We start from the raw sequence: 25452 nt of genomic DNA on the forward strand, positions 1-25452 counted from the left end.
GAGCCTTAGGGCAGTTCAATTAACCTAAATGAAATTGCAGTACCTTTTCGCAAACTTTAGCAAAGTTCCGAGAGTATCAGCAAAATTGCGAAATCTTCAGGAATGTTTCATGAACTTCGAGAAAATGTGGTAAAATTGAAGTTCAATAAACGTCATGGCAGTTTCAAGAACTGTACTAAAACTTCGGGAGCTTCACCATAGATCAGAGAACTTTCAAGAAGTTCCAATATTTTAAAGGAAGTCCAAAGAACTTCATAAATGGCTAGAGATTTTTAGCTTCTTTATCTTCAGATAAGATCCGAGAACTTCGAGCAATGTGATAGAACTTTAGAGCACGTCCATTAACTTCAGGAAAATTGTAAAAACTATCAAGAAGTGACAATTAACAGGACTTCCACAATAAGTGATGCCTAGGGTGATCAGAAGGCAGCTAATGGAAACCACAAATGTCTTGGAGTGAACATTGACAGGACTTCCACAATAGGTGATTTCTGGGGTGACCAGAAGGCAGCTAACAGCTCTTTAGGTGAAAATTTACAGGACTCCCAAAATTAGTGATTTTTGGAGGTGAATCAGAAAAGAATTATATTGATCCAAACAGGTTAGCTGCTGATTAACCTCGACTAACCTCAACCGCAGGCCTAAATGAAGGAATGCAAAACTGCATGCAATTCAGTTCCCTCTAATTCTTTGGTGCAACCAGTGTACATAATTACCTGGTCTCAAAAAAAAAACCTCAGAATTTTTCGTTCATTTCTCTGAACTTTCTGGAAATTCTCTGGACTTCCTCGAGATTCTTTTGTTTTCCCTGAAGTTCACTTGTACTTTTATGAACTCCTCAGAACTTCCAAAAGTTTCCACAATTTTCCTGAAACAATTGGAACTGCTTTGAAGTTTGTCACGGAACTTCCCATAAAATATTTAGACTTTCCTGAAAGTCTCTAGACTTCCCAAAGATTCCCTCAGTTTTTCAGGAATTGCAGGAAGTTCTTAAACAATTTCCCAGATGTTCCCGAAACTTCTTTAAAATTTCTGTAATTTCTCTTAAGCTAATTGAACTGTTTTAGGATTTTCTGACCTCCCCTGAAGTTATCGGAGCTTCACTAGAATTATTGAAATTCTTCTGAAGCTCTTAGTACTGCCCTTAACTTAATTGAACAGAATTCCTAAGCTTCAATGAAAGCCTGTGAGATTTAAAAAATGTTTAAAGTGTTCACATATTCGAAGTTTTTCTGGGCTACTTGAAAATTTCCTGATATTTCCCTGAGACTATCGGAACTGCTATCATCTTCCCTGAAGTTCTCCCAACTCTAGAAACTGCCCTGAAGCTTGTTCATGAAACTTTCTTGAAGATCTCGGAGTTTCCCTGAAGTTCTAGGATATCCTCTTTAATTTTCAAAACGTCTATGAAGTTTCAGAAGTTCTCAGAAAATTCACAACTTCGCTGGACTGCTTTGAACTTCCCTGAAATTTTCCTTAAATCAAAACGTTATTAGATTTTCAATGTACAAGTTCTTTAAATTTTCTTGATTTTTATGAAACTTCCCATACATTTTCGGATTCAATTGTTCACTATCTTAGAACTTCCCTAAAATTCTAGACTTTCCTGATGTTTAACGTGTTTTTCTGATGTTATTAGATTTGCCCGAAAGATCTCTGTACTTCTTTAAGGTTTTCTAGATTTCGTAGACATTTTTAAGTTCTTTAGGAAAAATTCACTGCTCCGAAAAAAATGTGTTGATTTTTTAATAAATATTGGATGCACATATAAAAAATCTAAAAAAAAACCTGACACTTTTCACGTGCAAACAATTTTCTTTAAAGTCATCATGGTTGGATTTAAAAAACCACAAAACATCGATCATTCGGTTTTTTTGAGGGTAAATTTTTTTTTCGGACCAATTTTTATTTTATGAAATTTCACTTTCATCAAACATTAGCTATGCGACCCTTCCTGAGCTTCCACGAAATTCAATAAACTTGAACGAAGTTCACTAAGGTTCTACAATTTTGGCTGAGCTTCTACGATGTTTTTGCGCTACTTTTAGCGTACCTAATGGACGTGCCTAGAGGGTTAGGTCCCTCTTCAATGATCTAGGCCACCTCCTTAGTGATTTAGGACACCTCCATCATGATCTAGGTCTTCTCCATAATTATCTATGATTTTTCCATAACTATCTAGCCCCATCCAGAATTATCTACGCCCACTGTAGCCGGACTGTAGCCGGACTACGCCCACTAATACCGGAAATTATATTAATCATCTAAAAATTCTGGATAGGTTCGTATTTATTTATTTGTTGTCATCAATCAAGAGTAGATCGTTTTGTTACAATGATAATTACATTGTATGTCTTAGGGGACCTAGATCATTATGGAGGTGGCCTATAGCATTAAGGAGGGCGCTAACATCATTCTGGGGAGGGCCTAAATCATTATGGAGGGGGTCTAGATCATTATCGAGGAGGATTAGATCATTGTGGAGGGTCATGGCCCTTAGGTACCTCCATTAGCTATGCCAATGGTAGCGTTTAACAATCGTAGAAGTTCAGCAAAAATGTTAGAAGCTCACCGATCACATTATCACCGACTGCCGGCAAAAAGCGCTTTCCCTAACACAGATGTAAAAATTGAATTCGAAGGAGGAAGAAGCCTCACCGCTACTGATCGGGATCCATCTTCGTGAGTCGCTGTGGGCCATCTATGCCAAGCGCGTCACCCTCGTTCCAAACAACTTACAGCTCGCCAGCCTAATCCGTGTTGAACACCCTAATAGCTCAGCATTACTCAACCATCACGACAAAACGGTCCTGTTCAGGACCACTATAAATTTGATAAAGTATTTTTTGGACATTTTTTAAGGTCAACAATCGGATGTCAGTTCCCATGTGTTAAAATCTAACATGCCATCTATTTTTAAGGCAACATTGGCAGTGCAATTAAAGAATCCAAAGTCGGTTGCGTCATGAAAGTGGTCTGATTTTGATCCAGAGATGATGGATTTTAATTATAAGTACGCAAATCGATAGGAAATTTATCTACGAAGCTGTTAAATTGAGGATTTATCATTTTTCAAAACGTCACTGTTGCTATGATCATAAAATGGGTACCGATTTCCTGCAAAAAGTGCTTTCCCTAACACAGATTTCAAAATTGAATTCCATCCGGTCTCGACAAACGCTGTTCATTCAATCACCGCGTGTAGTGAGTGGTGGTCCAGTACACAATGAAAGGTTCTCCGAAAGCAGCTAGCTATCAAGGCTGCCCTCAACCGCTGATCGGATTCAGTTGCTCGTCGTGATTCTGCGATTGATGTGTTTTCTCTAACACATATTTCATTTCCGCACCGCTCCAAGAACATCAACGACAAATTTCTAAAGCTTTGTTCTAAACTGGCTTCCAAGCAGTGTCATCCAAGCAGTGGTGAATCAAATGACAGTGGGAAACGTCACCGGTGGAACTTAGAATAACGTCAAACGAAAAGAGGAAGAACAAACACGAAGAACAAAAGTTGACATAGTTGTTGATCTACTATTATCCTTATTCTATTATTCTACTTATCTAATATTCACATTATTTGCCGTGTAGTGCTTAAATCTAATCATAAATTATAAACACTGTAAGTACGGATGAAATTAACGGAAATTGAACTTAACGCTAGTATTAAATTAAAACTATAGTACGGTCTAAATTGAAGAAGTTGAGTGGGAATTCGAGCCATACCACTTCCAGAGCAAGTACACCAAATTTGTAAGTCTTAAAATTTATAAATTACGCATCTTTACTGAAATAAACTCTAAATTGCAGCTTTAAGCTATCACACACACAACCCACGAAGTGTAGCTATAAAGAGTTGGTAAACTCATCCCAACATTCTTAAAGAAATTTGGTTTGGGTATCGGAAGTATGGCAGATGAAAAATCCCCTCGGAACTGCCAGGCATGCGAGCGACCGGATTAAGCAGAAAGTGAGATGGTCCAGTGCGACGTGTGCAAACACTGGGAGCACTTTGGCTGCGCAGGTGTAGATGAGGAAATCCGGCAGCCGAACGCCACTTATGTATGCAGACGATGTTCGAAGCAGGACAAATCCAACGATGATCATCTGAAAGTTCCCGTTGTCCATCCACGTTCTTCTAAAGGATCTAAGACGAGTTCAAAAGCGAGCTCTAGAAGGGGGAAGAAGAATCCCAACCCGCCGGGAAGTACGACTTCCAGCGTTCGGGCTGCTTTGCTGGCAGAACAGTTTAAGCTCGTCGAAGAAGAACAGAAGATGGAAGAGCAAGCACCACTGGAAGAGGAAGACGAAACGACCTCGTGAGCTCAAACTGCAGGAGGAATTGGAGCTGAAGCGCAAGCAGCAGGAAATCAGGAAGGAATCTTTCGAGAAGCGACAAGCTATTCTTCGTCAGATGGCAGAAACTAGCAGTAGAGGTGGCTCTGTAATAAACTCAGACCAAAAGGTGAAAGATTGGCTAGACGAGCAGGACGCTGAAAGATCAAATTGCGGTTTGGGAAAACAAAACACCCCAATTAGAATCCGACTTCCGCCGACTCAGCGGATCTCCCCATTCCCCGGCTGCCATCAATATAGCTGAATTCAATCCATCCAATGCCAAGTTTGGATGCGCCAGCTCCACAGGATTTTCCACCTCAATTTCCACAGCCTCCAGCCCCAATCCCCACTCCACAGCATCTTCCCGTTCCTATATCGGAGCCTCCAATTCGAGCACCTGCTTACTCCACTCCAACGCCACAGCCTGCGCCGACAGTTCCCGTTTCCTCTGTTTGCACACTATCGCAGGTGCAAATTGCAGCACGACAGGTTTTAGGAAAATACCTACCATTATTTAGTGGAAACCCGGAGGATTGGCCCATTTTCTTCAGCAACAGTCTACTGCTACCTGCGGTTACTCGGATGCGGAAAACTTGGTTCGACTTCAGCGATGCTTGAAGGGAAACGCCCTGGTGTCGGTGAAAAGTCGATTACTTTTGCCAGCAAGTGTACCGCACGTCATCCAGACCCTGCGTACTCTTTTTGGAATACCGGAGCTTCTCATTAAATCGCTGCTGTTCAAAATACACCAAATCCCTCCACCGAGACACGATCGCCTAGAGACCATCATGCACTTTGGACTGGCAGTGCAAAATCTGGTGGATCACCTCAAAGCAGCGCAGCAGGCAAACCACCTTGCAAATCCGGTTCTTATGCAGGAATTGGTGGAGAAACTGCCTGGCTCGTTGCGACTCGATTGGGCAATGTACAAGAACCACCTGCGACTCTCGACACTTTCGGTGAGTTCATGTCGGGGTTGGTAACAGCAGCAAGCGATGTTTCCTTCAACCTCCCAGGGCTTGGCTTTCAAAAGCTCAGCATGCAGACAGAAACCCGCAGCAACAGGCCGAAGGGGGGAAACACGGGTATTCTACAAGCTCACTCCACGGATCAAACATGAAATCTCACCTCCATTAGTGTTACCAGTAATTGAAACCTGCCTAGCAATGTCTATCGTGTGGTCGAGTCGGTCACCGAGTGTTCGAATGCCAGCAATTCAACGGTGCCAGCGTGGATGAACGTTGGAAGCTAGTTCAGTTAAAAGGGCTCTGCAGAACGTGCCTGAACACTGTTGAACAGTCACGGCAAATGGCCTTGTAGGTCTTGGAATGGTTGCGGTATCAACGGGTGTCGTCAACGGCACCATAGTCTACTGCACTCCATCACATCTCCCGAGAGAATAAATACAACATCTAGCCACGTCACGTCAGGTAATTTCCAGTGGCCACTTTTCCGAATTGTTCCCGTTATTCTATACGGCAACGGTTCCTCCCAAACTATTAACGCCTTTATAGACGAAGGTTCGTCGTACACATTGTTGGACGAAACTGTAGCAACGGATCTGGGCGTCAGTGGGAAAACAGAGGCACTTACCTTGAATGGACCGGAAACGTGACACGGGTCGAACCCAAATCACAATGTTTGCAGTTCGATATCTCCGGTAAGAGCACTCATTCTCGATACACACTTTCCCATGCTCGCACGGTAAGCCGCCTGGTGCTGCCGACTCAAAGTTTGAAATATCAAGATCTTGCTAATCGTTTTCCACACTTGCGTGGCGCTCGAAGATTACGAGTTAGTTCAACCCAAGCTACTAATTGGTCTAGACAATCTCCGACTATGCGTTCCACTAAAGCTGCGGAAAGGAGAGTCAACCGATCCTATCGGTGCGAAATGTCGATTGGGTTGTAGTGTATAGTGTATCGTCCCACATCGATCGACCCAGTCAGCGATTATTGGGTTTCACGTCGCAACAGTTCCTGATCGTGATCGTGAACTAAATGATCAACTACGTGACTATTTCACTCTAGAAGATGCCGGAGTTACCGAAACACGAGAAGTTCTGGAATCGACTGACGAGAAACATGCGAAGATGCTGCTGGAACAGACAACACGACGTACGCCTGCCGGAGCGAACTTCGAGACCGGCCTCCTATGGAACACTGATAATCCAAACTTTCCCGATAGATACCCCATGGCTATCCGGCGTCTAGAGTTTCTAGAGCGTCGGCTTCAACGAGAACTAATGCTGCGAGAGCGTGTGCGTGAACAAATCTCCGAGTACGAAAAGAAAGGTTAAAGGCTAGTCTGGCCGAATTGACTTCCGTCGATGCCAATCGTGTGTGGTACCTTCCTTTAGGCGTTGTCATCAATCCCAGAAAGCCTGAAAAAGTGCGGTTGATCTGGGACGCGGCAGCAAAGGTAGGCGACGTATCTTTTAACTCCAGACTGCTCAAGGGTCCTGACCTACTGACACCGCTTCCGATGGTGTTATACCAGTTTCGCCAATACACCGTAGCAGTGAGTGGTGATGTCATGGAAATGTTCCATCAGTTGAAAATTCGCTTCCCTGATTGTCAATCGCAACGCTTCGTATATCGTGAAGACCCGACCGACCTCCCATCAATCTACGTTATGGATGTAGCAACTTTCGGATCGTCGTGTTCTCCGGCATCGGCGCAGTACGTGAAAAACATCAACGCAGACGAGTTTGCAAATGACTATCCAAGAGCAGCAGCAGCAATCAAGGAGAGGCATTATGTCGACGACTACTTGAACAGTTTCCCAACGATCAAAGAGGCAATTACATTGCATTGGTTAACGAGGTTAAACTGATACTTTCCCGTGGGGGCTTCACCCTCCGCCGCTTCTTGTCAAATGAACCCGAAGTCTTGCGAGGAATTGGCGAGCTGGCTGAACTGGACTCTAAGAGCCTACATCTGGAACGCGATGGAAAGTTTGAATCGGTGTTGAGGATGAAGTGGATGCCTAACGAAGATGTATTCGTTTACACATTCAGCACAAGAGATGATCTGCAGCGTATTCTTCATAGCGGCCACATTCCTACCAAGCGAGAGGTAGCAAGGGTGGTTATGAGTATTTTCGATCCACTCGGCCTCTTGGCATTTTTTCTGGCTCACGGTAAAATGTTGATCCAAGAGCTTTGGGCAAAAGGGACAGAATGGGACCAAGAAATTTCGCAGGACATCAATGAACGCTAGCGACAGTGGGCTGATCTTTTCCAGGCGTTAGACTTGCTGCGCGTACCGCGGTGTTATTTTAACTTATCCAAGGACTTCGCCCGTTTACAAATCCATCTCTTCGTCGACGCGAGTGAGGCCGCATATGCCTGTGTGGTGTACTTTCGTTTGGAGACTGATCGTGGTACAGAGGTGGTTCTTGTTGGTGCTAAGACCAAGGTAGCACCGCTGGAGACGCTCTCAATTCCTCGACTTGAGCTTAAAGCGGCTGTCCTTGGTGTCCGATTAATGGAGACGATTCAAAAATACCACTCGTACACAATCCACCAGCGCTACTGCTGGAGTGATGCCAGCACTGTGCTCACGTGGGTGCGCTCAACCGATCATCGACGTTATCACAAATTTGTCGCCGTTCGAGTCGGTGAGATTTTATCATCAACGCAGCAGTCGGAATGGCGGTGGGTTCCGTCCAAACTAAATGTGGCAGATCTGGCCACTAAGTGGAACACTGGAGCACAAGTGACGACCGAGAACCCTTGGCTCCAAGGGCCGGCCTTCCTACACCAGCCTGAGGAGCGCTGGCCTGTTCAACGTAAGGTTACTTCAACTGAAGAAGAACTCCGACCTGCTCACTGTCATGTCGTCCACTTCGTTCCAAACATGTATTTCGAAAGATTCGATCGATGGATCAAAATGCAGCGGGTAGCTGCGTACGTGTTTCGCTGTATTGATAATCTACGTAGAAGTAGAACCAAAGACAATTTGGAACTCGGCAATCTAACCAGCAACGAACTCAGAAGAGCCGAAGAAGCACTGTTTAAAACAGCTCAAGGTGAGTACTACGCCGATGAAATCGTCATCCTCGTCAAGACCCAAGGGCCTCCTGAAAATCGCCACGCCCTCGTAGACAAATCCAGCACAACCTACAATAAATGTCCGTTTCTGGATGAGAAGGGTATCCTACGCAGTCGTGGTCGAATCGGTGCGGCACCGTATGCACCGGCCGAAGCTAAGTTCCCGATCGTCCTACCCAAACAACACCTAATTACTTTCCTTATTGTAGACTGGTATCATCGCCGCTTCCGTCACGCCAACCGAGAAACCATATTCAACGAGATTCGTCAACGCTTTTAGATCTCATCACTAAGAAGGCTGTTGGATAAAGTCGCAAATGCTTGTGTATTATGCCACCTAACGAAGGCGATTCCAAGACCACCAGCAATGGCTCCACTTCCCGAGATGCGCCTGACAGCTTTCGTTCAACCTTTCACGTTCACCGGGGTGGACTACTTCGGGCCAGTACTGACCAAGGTGGGTAGGAGCAGTGTGAAACGTTGGGTGGCCCTCTTCACATGTCTCACGATTAGAGCGGTACACATGGAAATCGTGCATTCACTAAGTACGGAGTCGTGCATTATGGCTGTTCAACGCTTCGTGGCACGCAGAGGCAATCCAAGAGAGTTCTGGACCGACAATGCCACCTGTTTTCAGGGCACTAGCAACGAGCTGAAGGCGCAAACGGATGCCAAAATCAAGGCCCTCTCGGAAAGGTTTACAACCGCCGAAACTGCTTGGAAATTCATCCCACCAGCGGCACCACACATGGGCGGTGCATGGGAGAGGCTCGTCCGGTCCGTAAAAGTAGCGATTGGAGGCTTGCTTAACGGTCCACGCAAACCAGACGACGAGACATTGGAGACAATCCTTCTGGAAGCGGAGGGGATGATCAACTCCAGACCGCTTACCTACATCCCTCTGGAGTCGGCAGACCAGGAGGCCTTGACACCCAACCATTTTTTGCTGGGCAGTTCTTCTGGGTCCAAGTTCCTACCCACCGAGCAGTTAGACTATCGGTCAACCCTTCGAAGTAGCTGGAAGCTAGCTAGGTATATCGCTGATGATTTTTGGTGCAGGTGGCTTAAGGAGTACCTTCCTGTGATCACACGGCGATGCAAGTGGTTCAACGATGTAAAAGATCTGGCAGTAGGCGATTTGGTTCTGGTCGTTGGCGGAACGGCGAGGGACCAGTGGAAACGTGGACGTATCGAGCAAGTGTTTTCCGGCAGGGACAGTAGAGTGCGCCAAGCTCTTGTGCGTACATCTTCGGGGATTCTACGAAGACCAGCAGTGAAGTTAGCTGTATTGGACGTCGAGTTTAACAGTAAACCCAGGTTCGGTACCCCAGAAGTTTCGAACCCTCACCAAGGTTTACGGGTGGGGGTATGTCACGACGAGCCCCTCATCGCGGCGGTGCTGCAAACGCTACGGCCCTGCATTTAGGGTGAATCTAATGGCAGTGGGAAACGTTACCGGTGGAACTAAGAATAACGTCAAACGAAAAGAGGAAGAACAAACACGAAGAACAAAAGTTGACATAGTTATATTATTATCCTTATTCTATCATTCTACTTATCTAATATTCACATTATTTGCCGTGTAGTGCTTAAATCTAATCATAAATTATAAACACTGTAAGTACGGATGAAATTAACGGAAATTGAACTTAACGCTAGTATTAAATTAAACTATAGTACGGTCTAAATTGAAGAAGGGGAGTGGGTATTCGAGCCATACCACTTCCAGAGCAAGTACACCAAATTTGTAAGTCTTAAAATTAATATGTTACGCATCTTTAATGAAATAAACTCTAAATTGCAGCTTTAAGCTATCACACACACAACCCACGAAGTGTAGCTATAAAGAGTTGGTAAACTCATCCCAACACAAGCTTCTTCCAACCCATCGGTCCTTTTGAGGACCACAAATGACTGATAAAAGAGTTTACTAAAGAGTAAGAGCTTGTATTCAAGACATACCGTCCAGGATTGGCTTGTACTACATGCACATCAACAGAGCAACTGAAAAACAGAACTCTCAAATTGCTTCCGAATTTCAACCAACAATTTCAATCGAAATCAATTTAATATATAGGGGAATTTACGTATTCTCGGCAATCTAAGCAGCGACCTTCTTTCTATAGCCTTTTTCTCTAAGGAACGCACACATATGCAGTATTGGTTTGTTTACAATCTTTTGCTGCCAGCTGCTCTAACAATTTCAGTCGAAAGAATTGTCAAAAACTGTTTTGAAACGCTTTTACAAAGCTCCAATCTTCTCTAGTGAGAGCGAGTATTGTCGGCAACCAGTTTTTCTTCGGCAACCGTTCCATTTGAACTGCATGTAAATCTGCTGTTCTATTATCGGCAACTCGAAATCAGCTACAATTTGTAGTGCATGTTTTTCATTTCAAGAAAACCTTGCTAGATTGATTTTTCTCAGTGGTAAAAATATAGTCAAATTGAAGCTAAAAGCATAAAGAATCGTTTGCATGCATTCAGCGAAGTGTTTTCGTAAGAAAATCCAGTGTAAATAGTGTTTCAATTTGGGTTGCCGAAAATAGTCTGGCATGCCGAAGCCGTCATTTCCCTACCATACTGTTCGTACATCGACGAAAAGTGTATCGGCGCGCCATCTAGGAGTCAACCCTCATGGACCGACAGCATAAACCATTCTCGTTCGTCGATCATGGCGCCCGGCTAAAAAGAGAATTGTCGGTCTCACTCTATCCGGTCTTCTGCAAAATGGAGGAATCCCCTATAAAAGGCCGACTTGTCAACGTGCTCGTCCTCTTTTCGTGCGACAACTCGACACCCATCGACAGCGAACCAGAATCACAACAAACAAAGTGAAACCGAAAGTTCAGTGTAATTTTTTGAATTATATTTTTAGAAGTTAGAAATAAAAGTAGTGACCTAGTTACGTTAGTAATTAAATAACAGAAGTCTGTAGCTATTCACTTGTGCTCTATATCGGTGGGGTTATAAGAAATTATAGGAAAGTTAAAAATAAAAGAAATCGATTCATAAAGACTGTTGTGTTCCCGTTGTGCTCTGTGGTGCCCTGAAAGAAAGAAAATTTGGCACAGAACTACTGTTCTCCGCCGATCCATCGAACACATACTATTGCTATTACATCAAAACTACCTTTCGTAATCCTACGTCATATCTATGGTCGATACAACCTCTTATTTTTTTAATTTGTAAGAACTTGGTGAACGCCACTCTTGTATAGAAACAGTGAAAATATTTCACTGTTTCTCCGAAAATGTATGGCTTACGTCACTTTGTCTATATGCTTCTAAATTAAATTTTGTAGGAGTGTGAAGTGTTTTTGGGTGTCATTGAGAATGTAGAAAGCGAATATGATCAACATTAACAAATGTCAGAACCACTGCGTGAAATTGAATCGAACAGCTTCGCCTTAATGCATAAGTTAGTTCATTTGACAGTGAAAGATGGAATGAACACGAATCAAGCGAAAACAAACAGCATGAAAACTGATCGAAAGTAATTCTGTTGATGCTGAAGGGGATCTGCTCGAAGAGAATGACCTTCAATTGAAAGTGATGGTTGACAGCTTCGTCGTCGCTTGACGACTTTCGAATGAAAGTGACTTTGTAGGGGCCTGGTCCTTATTACAATAAGAATCATTGCTGAAGATACCAAGCCTCGGAAGCTATATTACTTTCCTGGCCCACTGTGCATTGGGTCCTGGGTACTCAAAATGACCACCAGTTAGCATGTTTCCAAAGTTCCACTGATTTTATCATCAAAATCACCGAATCAAGAAGCGCTGCCATTGACAAATCGAGTTATATAATCAAAATAACACTACGTAGAACATCAACCAAAGGAGGCATCGAACTGAATCCCAACGAACGACTGAAATACGGCTAATTATGTCAAGCGCTTTCTTGATGAGCAGAACCTCGCCCGGGTTTCCGGTGGATAAACACTTGCTCAACTAGAACGATTGAAACTATTCCGAACAAAGTACTTACTGATGTTTCCTAAAGCCACTGTCGTAGTGTTGTTGTTGCTGCTGCTGCTGTTGCTTATTGTCGTAGTACATGTTTGTATGATAGTTGTTCTTAAGCCAGGAAGTCTTTTTATCACTCTCCTCTCCGTTCTCGTTCGCCTCGTCTCCCTGCCGATGGCCTTCGATGTTGAACACCCCCAAGGCCCCACTTCGGTCCCGGTCCCGTTGGGGCACCCGGCCGTAGAACCCATCGTAACTGTTGTAGAACGTGTTGGGCTGAATTTCGAAATTACCGCCTACACCGTTGTCTTTGTACGGTGAGTAGCCATTCATTGACTGGGATGCTTTCCTCTCTGTGATCTCTGAAATAAAAAAGAAACGAGAAATGAAAAACACAAGCATCAGAAAAATATCACGAATGTCTCCAAGAGCAACAAGATTTACTTGTCTCTTCCAAGAAAAATAAAAACTCAGATTGCGACGCCTAATTCAAAAAGTCCATAAAACTTTAGCGTTTAATGTTGAAATTTTCCTCAGAAAAGCTTTCAGCTGTGCCATCAAAATTAAAATAAATACAACGGCACCCTCGCAAAACGACAGACGAAATAAAAAATGATTCATTAGCTTTACTTTAAATCCACCCCTGCCTCAATGAGACATAAAAGCCATGCGGAAACGATCCGATCCAAAGCAGGCCAGATTTGGCGAGGGGAAGAAGACAAAACAGAAATGAAGTGCCCGCTCGGCCGTGAGCCGAACTTAACGACTTCATCACACGTTAATGCAGTACAATGAGAGCGTTAGACTCCCCCCCCCCCGTACCCCAGCCGCCCCCTACATAAACACATACATGCACACGTCGTACATTCCGGTGACTTCCGTTCCGGCTCACCAGACAGCGAGCGAGTGCCCGGGAGGCAGGAAGCAGTAATCACCGTCGTGTCGGATGGTTTCTTCTTTGCATTCAGTGTATTTTTTTATCCTTTTCTTTCCGAGCACCTGTGATGTAAATGAGATGTAAATAAATGCAAAAATGTGTACCCTTTCGGATGGGTTTTCCTCTGCCGCCACCCCGTCGTCCTCGTGCGGCCGAAGCTTAAGGTTGATGGGAGCAACTAGTGACATTGATGGGGTTCTTTTTTTACTTCTTTTTCCTGTGATGTTTAGTTTGGTAGCTGTGCTTTCTTTTCATTGGAGGTTACCAGAAGAAAGCTTTAGCATGGTTGCACTTGTTGAGTAACGAGAGAACGTAGGAAGCCATGCGAATTTGACGTCGACGGTTACTGGAGGAATTATCCAAGCATTCGTGAAACACTCTCTGAACAAGTTCTGTCTAGTTGATAGCAGTTTGAAGAGCATTTTTCCCGTGGCTTGATGAGGTTATATTTTTGCTAGTTTGAGCGATAAGTTGTATTATGCAACAAAGTATAATAACAAGAAAAATCATTACTTAGGAGAAAATGGTTTTTTTGCCATTTTAAAACGATGACATGCTTCATGAACCTTGCAAAAATGATCTTTTACTGCGTAGCTACTCAGATTTACTGTCCTGTACGTGATTTTAGTCGGGCTTGCGTCTAGAATAAGTTTTTAAAAGAAGGTTCTAAAAAAAAATTGTTATATGCATAACCGAGGAAAACAACCTATGCGACCCATAGACACATCTTGGCGAGCCGAGATCTCGACTATTGGAATTTAATATATGCGTTTTTAAAACGGTAGTTAGTGTCATCTTGTGTTCTCCCAAGTTGTTAGCTCTCCATCGGTGTACCCTAATGTCTGTCTTTTTCATCAGTATGTTGCTTAGTTTGAAATCAAGAGCACATTGCTCGCCAAACCTTGTGTTCTCAATCCCTACCATGCCATCCATTTGTTACAATTTGTTACCCCAAACCTCGAGTTAGCCGCGAGTAATCGGCCCCTGCTTTACTAACGTTAGTTTTAAGTAATTTAGTAATCTAAATAATGAATGGGCTACAAAATGGTGAGTGACAATCTGGAAGGAGCGATATGCCTAGCTCCGGTCCTCACAAGTTCCTACTTCACGCCTCCACGAGTCATATGATCACAAAAGACTGCCAGCTGAAACATGGACACAGCTGGTTGGCGTAGCCTGGCCAATGTTGTCAATCCGACAATAGCAGAGTGAGGAGCTACGACGCGAACACTGGCGCGGTATCCATAGCACGGTGATAGAGGAAATGCTTCGCCAACCCGAGCGTCTGTTCACCATGGAGGTGCGGCTTAAACAGCGTCTGACTGGCATCCAGCGGCTGAATAAGAAATGCTCTTCCCCGGAAGCTACATCTAAGATGGCAGCCCCATCACGGCGGATAGGAGACCTTAGGCCAATCACTTACTGTCTCTGAAACCTTTACAATTGTTACAGAAACCAACAGAGAAAGACATCGAACTGATTTAACGGCAACGACTTTAAGCGCAAACAACGGACACGAATTGGATCATGGAATGTATTGACGTTAGCCCAGCAGGGTAAACTGGCACAACTCGCCAACGAGGCGCGACGTATGAAGCTAGAAATCCTGGGACCGAGTGAAGTTCGTTGGCCAAACTTTGGAGAACACAAACTGCCGTCGGGACAGGTACTACTATACTCTGGTATTCGAGGTGAAAACGCTCCCCGCCATCGTGGAGTTGGTCTCCTACTTAGCGTCCAGGCAAGTGCTGCGCTCATCAAGTGGGAGCCTGTTAATGAGAGGATAATCGTTACCAACCGATGCTGCCGAGCTACAGGACAGTCAACTGATTGCCGTCGTGGATAAGGTTCCAAAGAGTGACATCAAGATCTACACTGGCGACTTCAATGCGAAGATCGGCTTCGACAACTCGGACTATGAGCGTGTCATGGGACGCCATGGTCTCGGCGAAATGAGCGAAAACGGTGAGCTGTTTGCAGAATTTTGTGGCAATAACGACATGGTGATCGGGGGCTCGCTCTTCCCCCATCGGCCAGTGCACAAAGTCACGTGGGTTTCCCGTGATGGACATACCGAAAATCAGATCGACCAGATGTGGACCATCTGCGGTGAAATCCGCCTACGCATGGCGCGGATCCAGCGACGGTAGGAGAGACTCGGGTGGCGGTTCAACACACGCTGACTTGAAGATCCAGCGGTAAAAATGTCTTTTGTTGACTCGAGCTGCGGACGTTCCAGAAGGTGGCAGCGTAGAAGAACAATGGACCGCCATCAAGAATTCCTTTATAGAAACAAGCGAGAACAACTTGGGTGAGCTGCGCACCCAGACAAAAGAGTGGATCACAGATGAAACCTGGCAGAAGATTGAGGAGCGTAGAGAAACAAAAGCCGCGATAGAGCGGGCGAGAGCCAGAGGAGCCAAGAACGAAGCCCGTCAACGGTACTCGGCTCTAGAGAAGGAAGTCAAGCGCTCTTGCAGACGGGACAAGCGAGCGTGGGTGAACTCCCTGGCCGACGAAGGGGAGAAAGCCGCAAACACTGTCGATATACGCCTCCTCTACGATATCTCACGATGCCTGAGTGGAGCAAGGATAAACCCGAAGATGCCAGTGAAAGACATGACTGGACAATTGCTTACCGACCCCACTGACCAGCTAAAACGCTGGTTTGAGCACTTCGAACAACTTCTTCAAGTTTCGACAGGCAACCAGCCATCAACATCTCGGCATGATCAGCCTAGGGTGCGGCGCATCACTCGCGTCAATTCCGAGGCCCCATCACTGCAGGAGATTGAAGCAGCTATCCGAAGCATGAAATCCAACAAGGCTCCAGGGGTCGATCGCATATCAGCGGAGATGCTCAAAGCTGACCCCACGCTATCCGCACAAATGTTGCATCAACTATTCTGTAATATATGGGACACCGTGACTTTTCCGGCCGACTGGATTCAGGACATCTTAGTGAAGGTCCCAAATTGGCGAGGCATCATGCTACTGTGTATTGTTCTCAAAGTTCTGTGCAAAGTTATCCTGAATCGAATACAGGAGAAGATTGACGCGACTCACCGACGGCAGCAGACAGGATTCCGTGCCGGAAGATCTTGTGTGGACCATATTGCCACGCTCCGCATCATCCTGGAGCAGGTCAATGAATTCCAAGAGTCGCTTTATCTGGTATTCATTGACTACGAAAACATTTTCGACCGACTCAATCACGAGAATCTGTGGGGCGCCCTGAGACGCAAGGGAGTCCCAGATAAAATCGTTAACCTCATTGAAGCGCAGTATGATGCTTTCATGTGCAGAGTTCTGCATAACGGAGCCCAGTCCGACCCTATCCGGGTAGCCGCTGGTATGAGACAAGGATGTATACTTACCGCTACTGTTTCTCATCGTAATCGACGAGATCGAATTGACCGTGTACCGAACCGTGGGATACTTTGGCAGCCTATCACCATGGAGCATCTCAACGACTTCGATTTGGCTGATGATGTTGCTCTACTTGCACAACGGTGCTCTGATATGCAGAGTAAGCTCAATAACCTAGCCGAACGCTCCTCTGCGGCGGGTCTCACCATCAACGTCAACAAGACCAAATCGTTGGATATCAACACGGGCAAGCCTACCAACTTTACGGTAGCGGGGCAAGCAGTGGAGAAGGTCGAAAGTTTCCAATATCTTGGCAGCCAAATAGCGTCGGACGGCGGGACCAAGAGCGACATAGGTGTACGAATCAAGAAGGCTAGGGCTGCCTTTGCGAGTTTGCGAAACGTATGGAGATCCAACCAGATAAGTCAACGCACCAAAATCCGAATTTTCAACTCAAACGTGAAATCTGTGTTGTTATGCGCCAGCGAGACGTGGCTGCAGATCTTCATCAACCGATGCCTGCGGTATATAATTCATGCCTGGTGGCCTCACAACTGAATCTCGAATGCCGACCTCCATCGTCGATGTCATCAGAAGCCGATAGCAACAGAAATTCTAGAGCGAAAGTGGAGGTGGGTCGGCCACACACTTCGACGGGACGGAAACGAAATCTGCAAGCAAGCGCTGGATTGGAATCCGGCAGGACATCGCAGCAGAGGCAGACCCAGGGGCTTATGGCGGCGGAGCCTCAATATGGAAATTAAGCAAGTCGATAGAAATCTGACAAGACAAAAGCGGGCAGCCGCCCAGGATGGAAGTCTTTCACGTTGGCCCTTTGCACCGCTGGTGGTGCACAGGACCCTTAAGTAAGTAAGTAAACAATGAATATCGGCTCCGTAAAGCTATGGCAAATGAGCGTGGAAAATAAACGCATTATTCAAAAAAGGCCAACAAGTAAAACTAGTAGTTGTAAGCAGCTACTGTTTATTACGTCTAACTTGATTGGTGGTTGGAATACTAATCAATCTTTCTGCTATCATTCAGGCAGTGCCTACTACATCTCCCCCTTTAGAAAACATTATAGGAAGAGAGCCATCTTGGAATTCTTGATTAACGTACGGAACGTCGTGGGAATTCTCCAACTGGTTCAGATGGCACGGGTATTTGTGCGGACTGCACTTTTGCATTTTGAGCAGAAGCTTCATGAGTGACCATCGGATTCATGCTGGATGTATAGTACATCAGGTCATCTTCTTCGAAGTTGCGCTTGACTGCTCCATGTCGACGATTGAACTGGCTGCTCGTTTTGTTTGTGGTTCTTGGCACCTTGAGTGGAACAAGTTTCTTCAACAGGTCCACAGTAGGCATGAAAATCGTTGATTTTGCCGACGACGTCACGCTGGTAGTCTACGGTGAATCCCTCGAAGAGGTAGAGCTGACAGCGGCTCACTCCGTTAAGCTTGTGGAGGAATGGATGAGATCCAGGAAACTGGAGCTTGTCCATCACAAGACGGAAGTGGTCGTAGTCAACAATCGCATGTCGGTGCAACATGCGACGTTGACAGTCGGCGAGAGCACAATTAGGTCTGTGCGCTCTCTGAAACTCAGCTTCTGCTACCACGTCGAGTACGCCTGCAAGAGAGCGTCTACGGCTGTGGGGCATTATCCCGCATGATGTCAAACAGCTCGGCGGTGAGTGCCAGTAAGCAAATTTTCCTTAGTTCAAAATGACACACTATGAAGATCTAAAAAAGGCGATCTAAAAATAGTACGATATCACCACTGCGCAAAGTTAAACGGAAATGTTTTAGCGACGATGTTTTACAGTGAGAAATATTCAATGTGTTATGTCTGTTTGTCTCTGTATAAACACAACCAAAGAAATTTATTGCTCTCTGTGAAACATGGCTCTCCTTCTTATGATTTTAACATTATTCGACTGGATCGTGAGGATTCGCGTGGACGAGGGGTACTTTTGCCATTTCTTCTATAGAGTGAATATCCCACAATTTCCAGGTATTGAATTTGTAGCATGTCAGGCTATTATTAAAGGTAAGACCCTTTGTATTGCTTCTGTTTATATTCCTCCTAGAGCCGTTGTTAATCGAAAACAACTTTCAGATATATGTTCGGTACTTCCAGCTCCACGGTTGATTCTGGGAGATTTTAATTCCCACGGTACAGGCTGGGGGGAACTGTATGTACGAAATACGTACAAATCTGGAGGCGGTATACGTACATATGGAAAAATACTCCTACATTGTATGATTTCATATGATTCAATAGGGTTCTTTATATAACTCCATGTATAACTTAAGCTTGCATCTAATATGATTTTGTATATGTCAATATATGATTTAAAATGCTATTTGTGAGACTTTCAAATTACATCTCTAAAATTATGGCAATTAGTCAGACCAAAAATCAAAAAGCAAGAAAAAAATATTTTAAATTAACCTTCAATTTTTAAAAGTTGGTGGTACCTGGTGATATTGGTTTGAATAGAAGTTGGAAATTGAAATATAATGAGCTTTCTTTTGAAATGATGAACATATTTAAAGCTTAAAGTCAATACTACCTACAATTCCTAGTCTCGAACCAAAGATCTTTAGCTCCATAGTCCTGCGGCAATCCTTGCTGGCATATGAGCAGTAGAGTGATGCAAAATTTGAAATTTTCGCTCCACAATACTTAAACGATTCCAAGTCGGATCCTGACTAACCTCTCAAAATTTGAACCCCTTTGGTGAGAAACTGAGATGGCACAAACCATTTGAAGTTTGTATGGGAATTACTATGGGAAAACCAAGATTTTTGTTCCTGTCTATCTAATAATTCACCATATCGGTCTGCTTCAAAAGCTTCTAACTTTACTTGTAGGAAATTTTCCCAGCTGCTGAAGACCACTTTTTGATTAAATGCTAGGATCGAAAGTTATTGATGGTTCAATGCACTGATGTCTTATGATCATGCTCAATCAACTGCTCAGCAGGCAACATTGGTGTTTCTGGGGCGTTGAATAGGACACAAAAATTATGGCTACTATGTCACACTGCAAAATACAGTTTTGCCTACAGAGCAGCTGCTTGATCATGTCATAAGTTTACCAATCTCTTAAATAATTAATAACTATTTCCTGTCTCGTTTTACATAGAAACGAACTTCAGCAAAGTTGTAGCTGAGAAAATTTTCTATAAGAATAGTTATCGAGCTGTTTTGCAGCTCAATTTGGAAAAAGACTAGAAGGCAATGAACAAAAAGTTGAGATTTCTCATAGTAATTTACATGTAAACTTCAAATGGTTTGTGCGAAGTCTGTTTCTAACCAAATGACATGTAGCTTTTGGAGGCTAATCACGACCCGATTTGAAACCATTTAAGCACTGTGGAGCGAAAAAGTCAAATTTTGCATCAGTCTAATGAGCACGTATATTCGGAGCAATAAATTTCAAGTTATGATGCCTCACGTGTGATTAAATCTAACTCGATCTGGTGTATTACATTATATCATTCCTAGAATCTTGTTCTGCATGATTTATGACTTATTATCTTAGGGTCTGTTTATAAACAACGTAGACAGTTTTTTGGGATTCTTGACCCCCCCCCCTCCCCCATGCGTAGACAATTGTCCATACAAAAAAATTAAAATTTGTATGGGCCGTGGATAATTGTCAACCCCCCCCCCCGCCCCCTAAACTGTCTATGTAGTTTATGGACACCCCCTTATATAATTTCAAGTGTACATTTATGGGATTCGTAATGAAATTTTTATAATTTGCAACAAACATTGTTAACGGCGCCGGTGGTGTAGTGGTAAGCGTGATTACCTCTCACCCCAGCAGGCCTGGATGCAATCCCAGTCGGCACCACCGGGATGTTCTGAGGCATAACATCTCTGACCACGCCTTCCTTCGGAAAGGAAGTAAAGCCGTTTGTCCCCGGTTCATGAGTTGATGGGTTGATCGGCAGGGTCCAGGTGTGGGAGCTGCCTGCCTGGCGTCGGTAGCATTGGTGCTCAGCACGGAAAACACGATCGACGGAAAACAAACCAAGGAAAAAAAAAACTAGGACAAAGCAATTGTTTTTTTTTAGAGGAACTCTAACTTAATTCAAGAAAATAGCTCTAAATCGGTCAATTTAAGAGACAAAAGAAAATTATTCTTACAAAGCTGCTTGTAATAAGGTCAGCTATAACTTTGCCAGAGAATGTTGACCTTAATTTTTCAAACAAAAAAGTTAGATTTTTTGATTTCAATGACAATAAGAACCACCTTAAAATTCATTGTCAAAAATGAGGGCCTAACTATAAGGAACAACTTTGTAGAAGAGACTTTAAGTCTAAAGATTCAAACATATCCTTCCAGCTAAATCTGCATTCTGGACCACTGTGCAATGTCTGGTTGATGTCGGGTCAATTTTGAGTGTATGTTGAGTCAATTTCGGGTCAACATCGGGTTGAGGTTTGATAGAAGTTAGGTTGGTGTCGGTTTGGCTTAGATTTTTCGCCGGAATGTCGACCATGTAGATTACCCTCAATTGAATGATATAGGAAATGGCTCTAATGTTAGCATATTGATCTAATATTGGGCCCATCGCTAAAAATATGCTATTTATCAATTTTATCTAGATGAACGCGACAGTACTAATGAATATTTTTGGTCGCTATTGAAAATTTGGTCGATTGCTGAATTTATGTATGGGCATTTGGGCCGACATTACATCCATTTCCCCTATCAAGCGTTTCTCAAATGGGAATGATCCATGGCTTCTTCAAATGACTTAGCAAACTCATATCACCAATTCGAGGTACTTTTGATAGCGAATAGCAGCTTTTCTCATTTTCATCAAAAATGTTCAATTGATTTTGAAAATTTAAAGTACTGGTCGCTATATTTATAGTTTGGCGGAGAGAATTTCGAACTACCAAAAAGCGGAACCAATTCAATGTATTGTAGACCAACTATTGAAAAGGTACTTTCAACTGATATATGGGTCATTCCACCTCAAGTCGGTGCACAATTTAAAAAAGTTGTGGTCGATGTCACCGATTTGGGCCAAACTTGGCCAAAACGCCTATTTTGGCATTCTGAACAAACGCCTTTTTTGATTTTGCTCTAAAGTGCATAGATCCTTCTGGGCTACAACCCTGTATTTTCGAGATTTTTAAAAATTTAAACTTTCAGAAGAGATTACTTCACAACTAAATAAGCTATTCGTGATCTTAGAACGTCAATTTGAACGTTTTGTAATGTATCCAAATTTTCAGAAAATGACCTATTTTCACCATGGGCGAGATTTTTTATTTCCTAATATTTTTGGCTTAAATTTTCACCACATCTTGTAAAACTCTTGTACTTGATGTGTTTCCAAGGGTAAATGATTTGGACAAATAGTTTTTGAGATATGACCAGATGAGTGAGTGGTAGTTTTGAGCTTTTTGGGTGGAAAATCAATACCATTTTTTTTCTTGAATTTCTTCACGCCGATCGCACAATCATATTTATGTTATTTTTCACATGTTCTGGGCAGGATTCTCAATACATGAAATCATCACTATCTCATTTATTTACTTCTGTCCATAATTTAATTGTGGTCCTAAAAGTGAAAAATACGTTCCTAAGAAGTACGATGAAATCAGATAGATTAGCAGGTATGCAAAATGTCAGTTGTGGATGACAGTTGCTACTTGAATAATACCGAATACATCATATCAAGAAGACTGGCAACTTTTCCAAAATCCAAGCGACAGATACAATAGCACTGCGCTTAAGTGAAGGTGGAAGCAACGCATAGAAAAATTAGCAAATACACAAACCTTTCATTTACCTTTGAGCGGCAGACGCGATTGTACCTGTCTCAAAGCGTTCGTATGAGAAAATGGAATTTGGCGAAAATTTGAGCCCAACATATTAAGAAATAAAAAATCTCGCCCATGGTGAAAATAGGCCATTTTTTGACAATTTAAATTCCTGCCGGTTTACTGTTTACTGTAGTTACTATAATAAAAACAAAATTTGGGTGCACCTATAAGAATTAACATTAAAAACCTTCAAATTGACGTTCTAAGATCACGAATAGCATATTTGGTTGTGGAGTAATCTCTCCTGAAAGTTTAAATTTTTAAAAATCTCGAAAATACAGTGTTGTAGCCCAGAAGGATCTAGGCACTTTAGAGCAAAATCAAAAAAGGCGATTATTCAGAATGCCAAAATAATCGTTTTGGCCAAGTTTGGCTCAAATCGGTGACATCGACCACAGGTGGTGTACCCACTTGAGCTGGAATGACCCATAAACAAACATTTCTTTGATATTTCTTTCCTCGCCAACCGAACGCAAATCAACAGGGCAAACTTTCTCTAACCCGACGATGGTGTTAGTTTGCGTAGCCGAGCCTTGAGTAGAGAGTCACGAGAAAAGAGTTTCCGAAGTTTTGTTCGCAAAAGTTGATGTGCTCTTTTCTGTTTTTGGTCGTGATATGCTCGATTGGTTCCACTATTTGACAGCTCAGTTGTTTCCCGAGATTCTATCCGCCAGACTATAAATATAGCGACTATAATGATAATGGGAGGCTGCCGCCAAATCGAAGGCCAAACGCATGGCTTTCTGTGACCTTCACCAACTCCTAACAACCACCAACCAAGCACTTGTATTGACAGTCTGGGCTGCGTTCCGTATCGGATTGCTATGATGATCACTCAACCGTGTGATTGTCACTAGATCCCTTCAGTGTACCTACAGGAATCCGCCAAATAACGCGGTGATTTTTTGTATGTGATTGGGGTCGTAAACTTGTCGCCTACATAAAATCAGCTCAATGAATCACTGTCTGCTGTTAGTTTTCATCTCGTAACTACTGACAGCATGGCGTTACGTTACATCCAAATATCACATTTGGAAGTGAAATGTTTCGGTTAGTTGCATACGAAATAAATCACCGTAATTTTTATTACTAGCGACAACTGTTGCTAAAATTAACCATGCAGGTATTGCTGACTGCAGCTGAAACTGGACTGCCCCATAAATGCAAAAAGGGTGATAAAAGTGTTGATGTCTTCGGAGCACTTATTGCTTGAATCATAAGGAATAAGTGTACCGAAGACATCAAGACGATTAGACGGAAATTCGCACTTTTATCACACTTTTTAATAAGTGAAAACGTGCTTATTAGTCCAATTTGGTGGGAAACACGCAGTAATCCAAAACAGCCGAAAAATTTCGGTAGGCGGACGACACCACCCACCGTGCTATTCGGCGGATTCCTTTACGTGCAAAGGACACAGTCGACAAACTGAACTAAACGAAGCCATAAAGCCAACTTAAAATGCCATCAAGTTATGGGCGTAAAACGCTCGTATAAAACCACCTTTCTCATTACCATTGCGGCACACGATGCGGGCAGGCGATGGTGCGTTCGTTTCACACTTTGTTACGCGTCTACTACACCCACAATGTAGACAGCCATATGGCAGCAGCATAAGCGAAAATGGCAAGGAAGAGGACAATTTTTCTACTTTGGCACGCCACAGACACATAAACTAGTTTCAGTTCTCCCACTCACTGCCGTCGGGTGGGTACAATAGGTATCATCTAATGTTTTAATTACGTACCTCTTGCCACCGCCTTGAATTCCTTCAGACCGGACGCGGGCCCACTGCTGGCGGACGTTCCGGCAACCACCTTGCCGTGGTGGAACGAGCTTTGCGACGTGACGGATGACGGTGGCGTGAGTTGCTGTTTCTCCTGCAGCTGCTGGGACTGCTGCAGCTGCTTCGACCGGTGGCTTCCCTTTGGCGTGTGATGGAAATGCCGAACGTACTTGTCCTCCACCTGCGATACAGTAGGCCATTAGGGTCAGCCATTAACATTTGACTTACGATGAGGATGACGGGTAAAAGAACCCAAGTAAACTCTGTTTGCGATGTGCGTCAGTGTTTGTTTGTGTGGGTGTGAGTGTGAAAGTCGATAACAATGAAAGGTCAACTTTGTAGGCAGTGCGTAAACAAAGGGAAACTATTGAAAGAAAGCAAAATATGTGTTCTGAGAGATAGTACTGACCGGTTTTCCGTTGATAAGCCACGTGATGTGCGGGGCGGGTTTGGCCTTGGAGGTGGTACAGTTGGCCTTCAGCATGTCGCCGTAGTAGAGCTGCTTCTTGGCAAACTCGATCGTTGGAGGTCCTTTTTGGGAGACTGTGAAGATTTGTAATTAGGAAAATAGAGGTTGATGGGTAGATTTGTTCGAGAGGATCAACAATACTTACGTATCACGTGGAACGGTTCTTCGTTGGATGCTTTTGTGAAGATTGGAGTGTCGGTCGATACCTCGCAATAGTATGATCCGGATGCCTCGTAATCAACGTTCTTCAGTGTCAACGTCGAGAGCGTCACCTTTTTCCACTGTTGTTGTGAAGGAAGCAGAAGGTTAACTATAATCATGGCCCAAAAAGGTGAAATGATGGGTGCTTGATCGATACAAAATGGACAAAAAAGAGCATATGCATTGCACCACTTCAGACTCGTGTGCAAAACATAATTTCGCACAGGCCAGAAAATTGAAAAATCCTATCAATAGAAAAAGCTACAGTAATGAATTTGCGCTCTAGAAAACTTCAAGAAGCTCAATATTTAAATGGTATGACCAGTTCATTTTTTTTTTCACATTGAATTCCCAAGAATTCTGCACCGCATCAACACGCAAACCGAAAATGTATTACATTCAGTGCTGTGTTCCTGAAATTTGAGCTAAGTATTTGCACCCAATATTGATCTGCGGCCTTAAATTATAAATCAGCCTAA

At 43.6% G+C, this 25452-nt stretch overlaps 1 protein-coding gene across 1 annotated transcript in view; it reads right to left on the reverse strand.

Annotated features, from left to right (window-relative positions):
• beat-VII (beaten path VII) overlaps positions 1 to 25452 on the reverse strand; it is a 495135-nt gene that overhangs the window by 211309 nt on the left and 258374 nt on the right. Inside the window, exons 4-7 of the mRNA XM_065219314.1 lie at positions 24918 to 25053; positions 24713 to 24846; positions 24265 to 24484; positions 12376 to 12715 (exon numbers count right to left, since the gene is read on the reverse strand). Of these exons, the coding sequence (XP_065075386.1) occupies positions 12376 to 12715; positions 24265 to 24484; positions 24713 to 24846; positions 24918 to 25053 (830 nt within the window). The remainder of the gene's footprint in view (positions 1 to 12375; positions 12716 to 24264; positions 24485 to 24712; positions 24847 to 24917; positions 25054 to 25452) is intronic.

This window comes from Ochlerotatus camptorhynchus, unplaced genomic scaffold (genome assembly GCF_037179485.1).
Source record: "Ochlerotatus camptorhynchus isolate MF236.1 unplaced genomic scaffold, CSIRO-AGI_Acam_v1.1 ptg000102l, whole genome shotgun sequence".
Taxonomy (NCBI): domain Eukaryota; kingdom Metazoa; phylum Arthropoda; class Insecta; order Diptera; family Culicidae; genus Ochlerotatus; species Ochlerotatus camptorhynchus.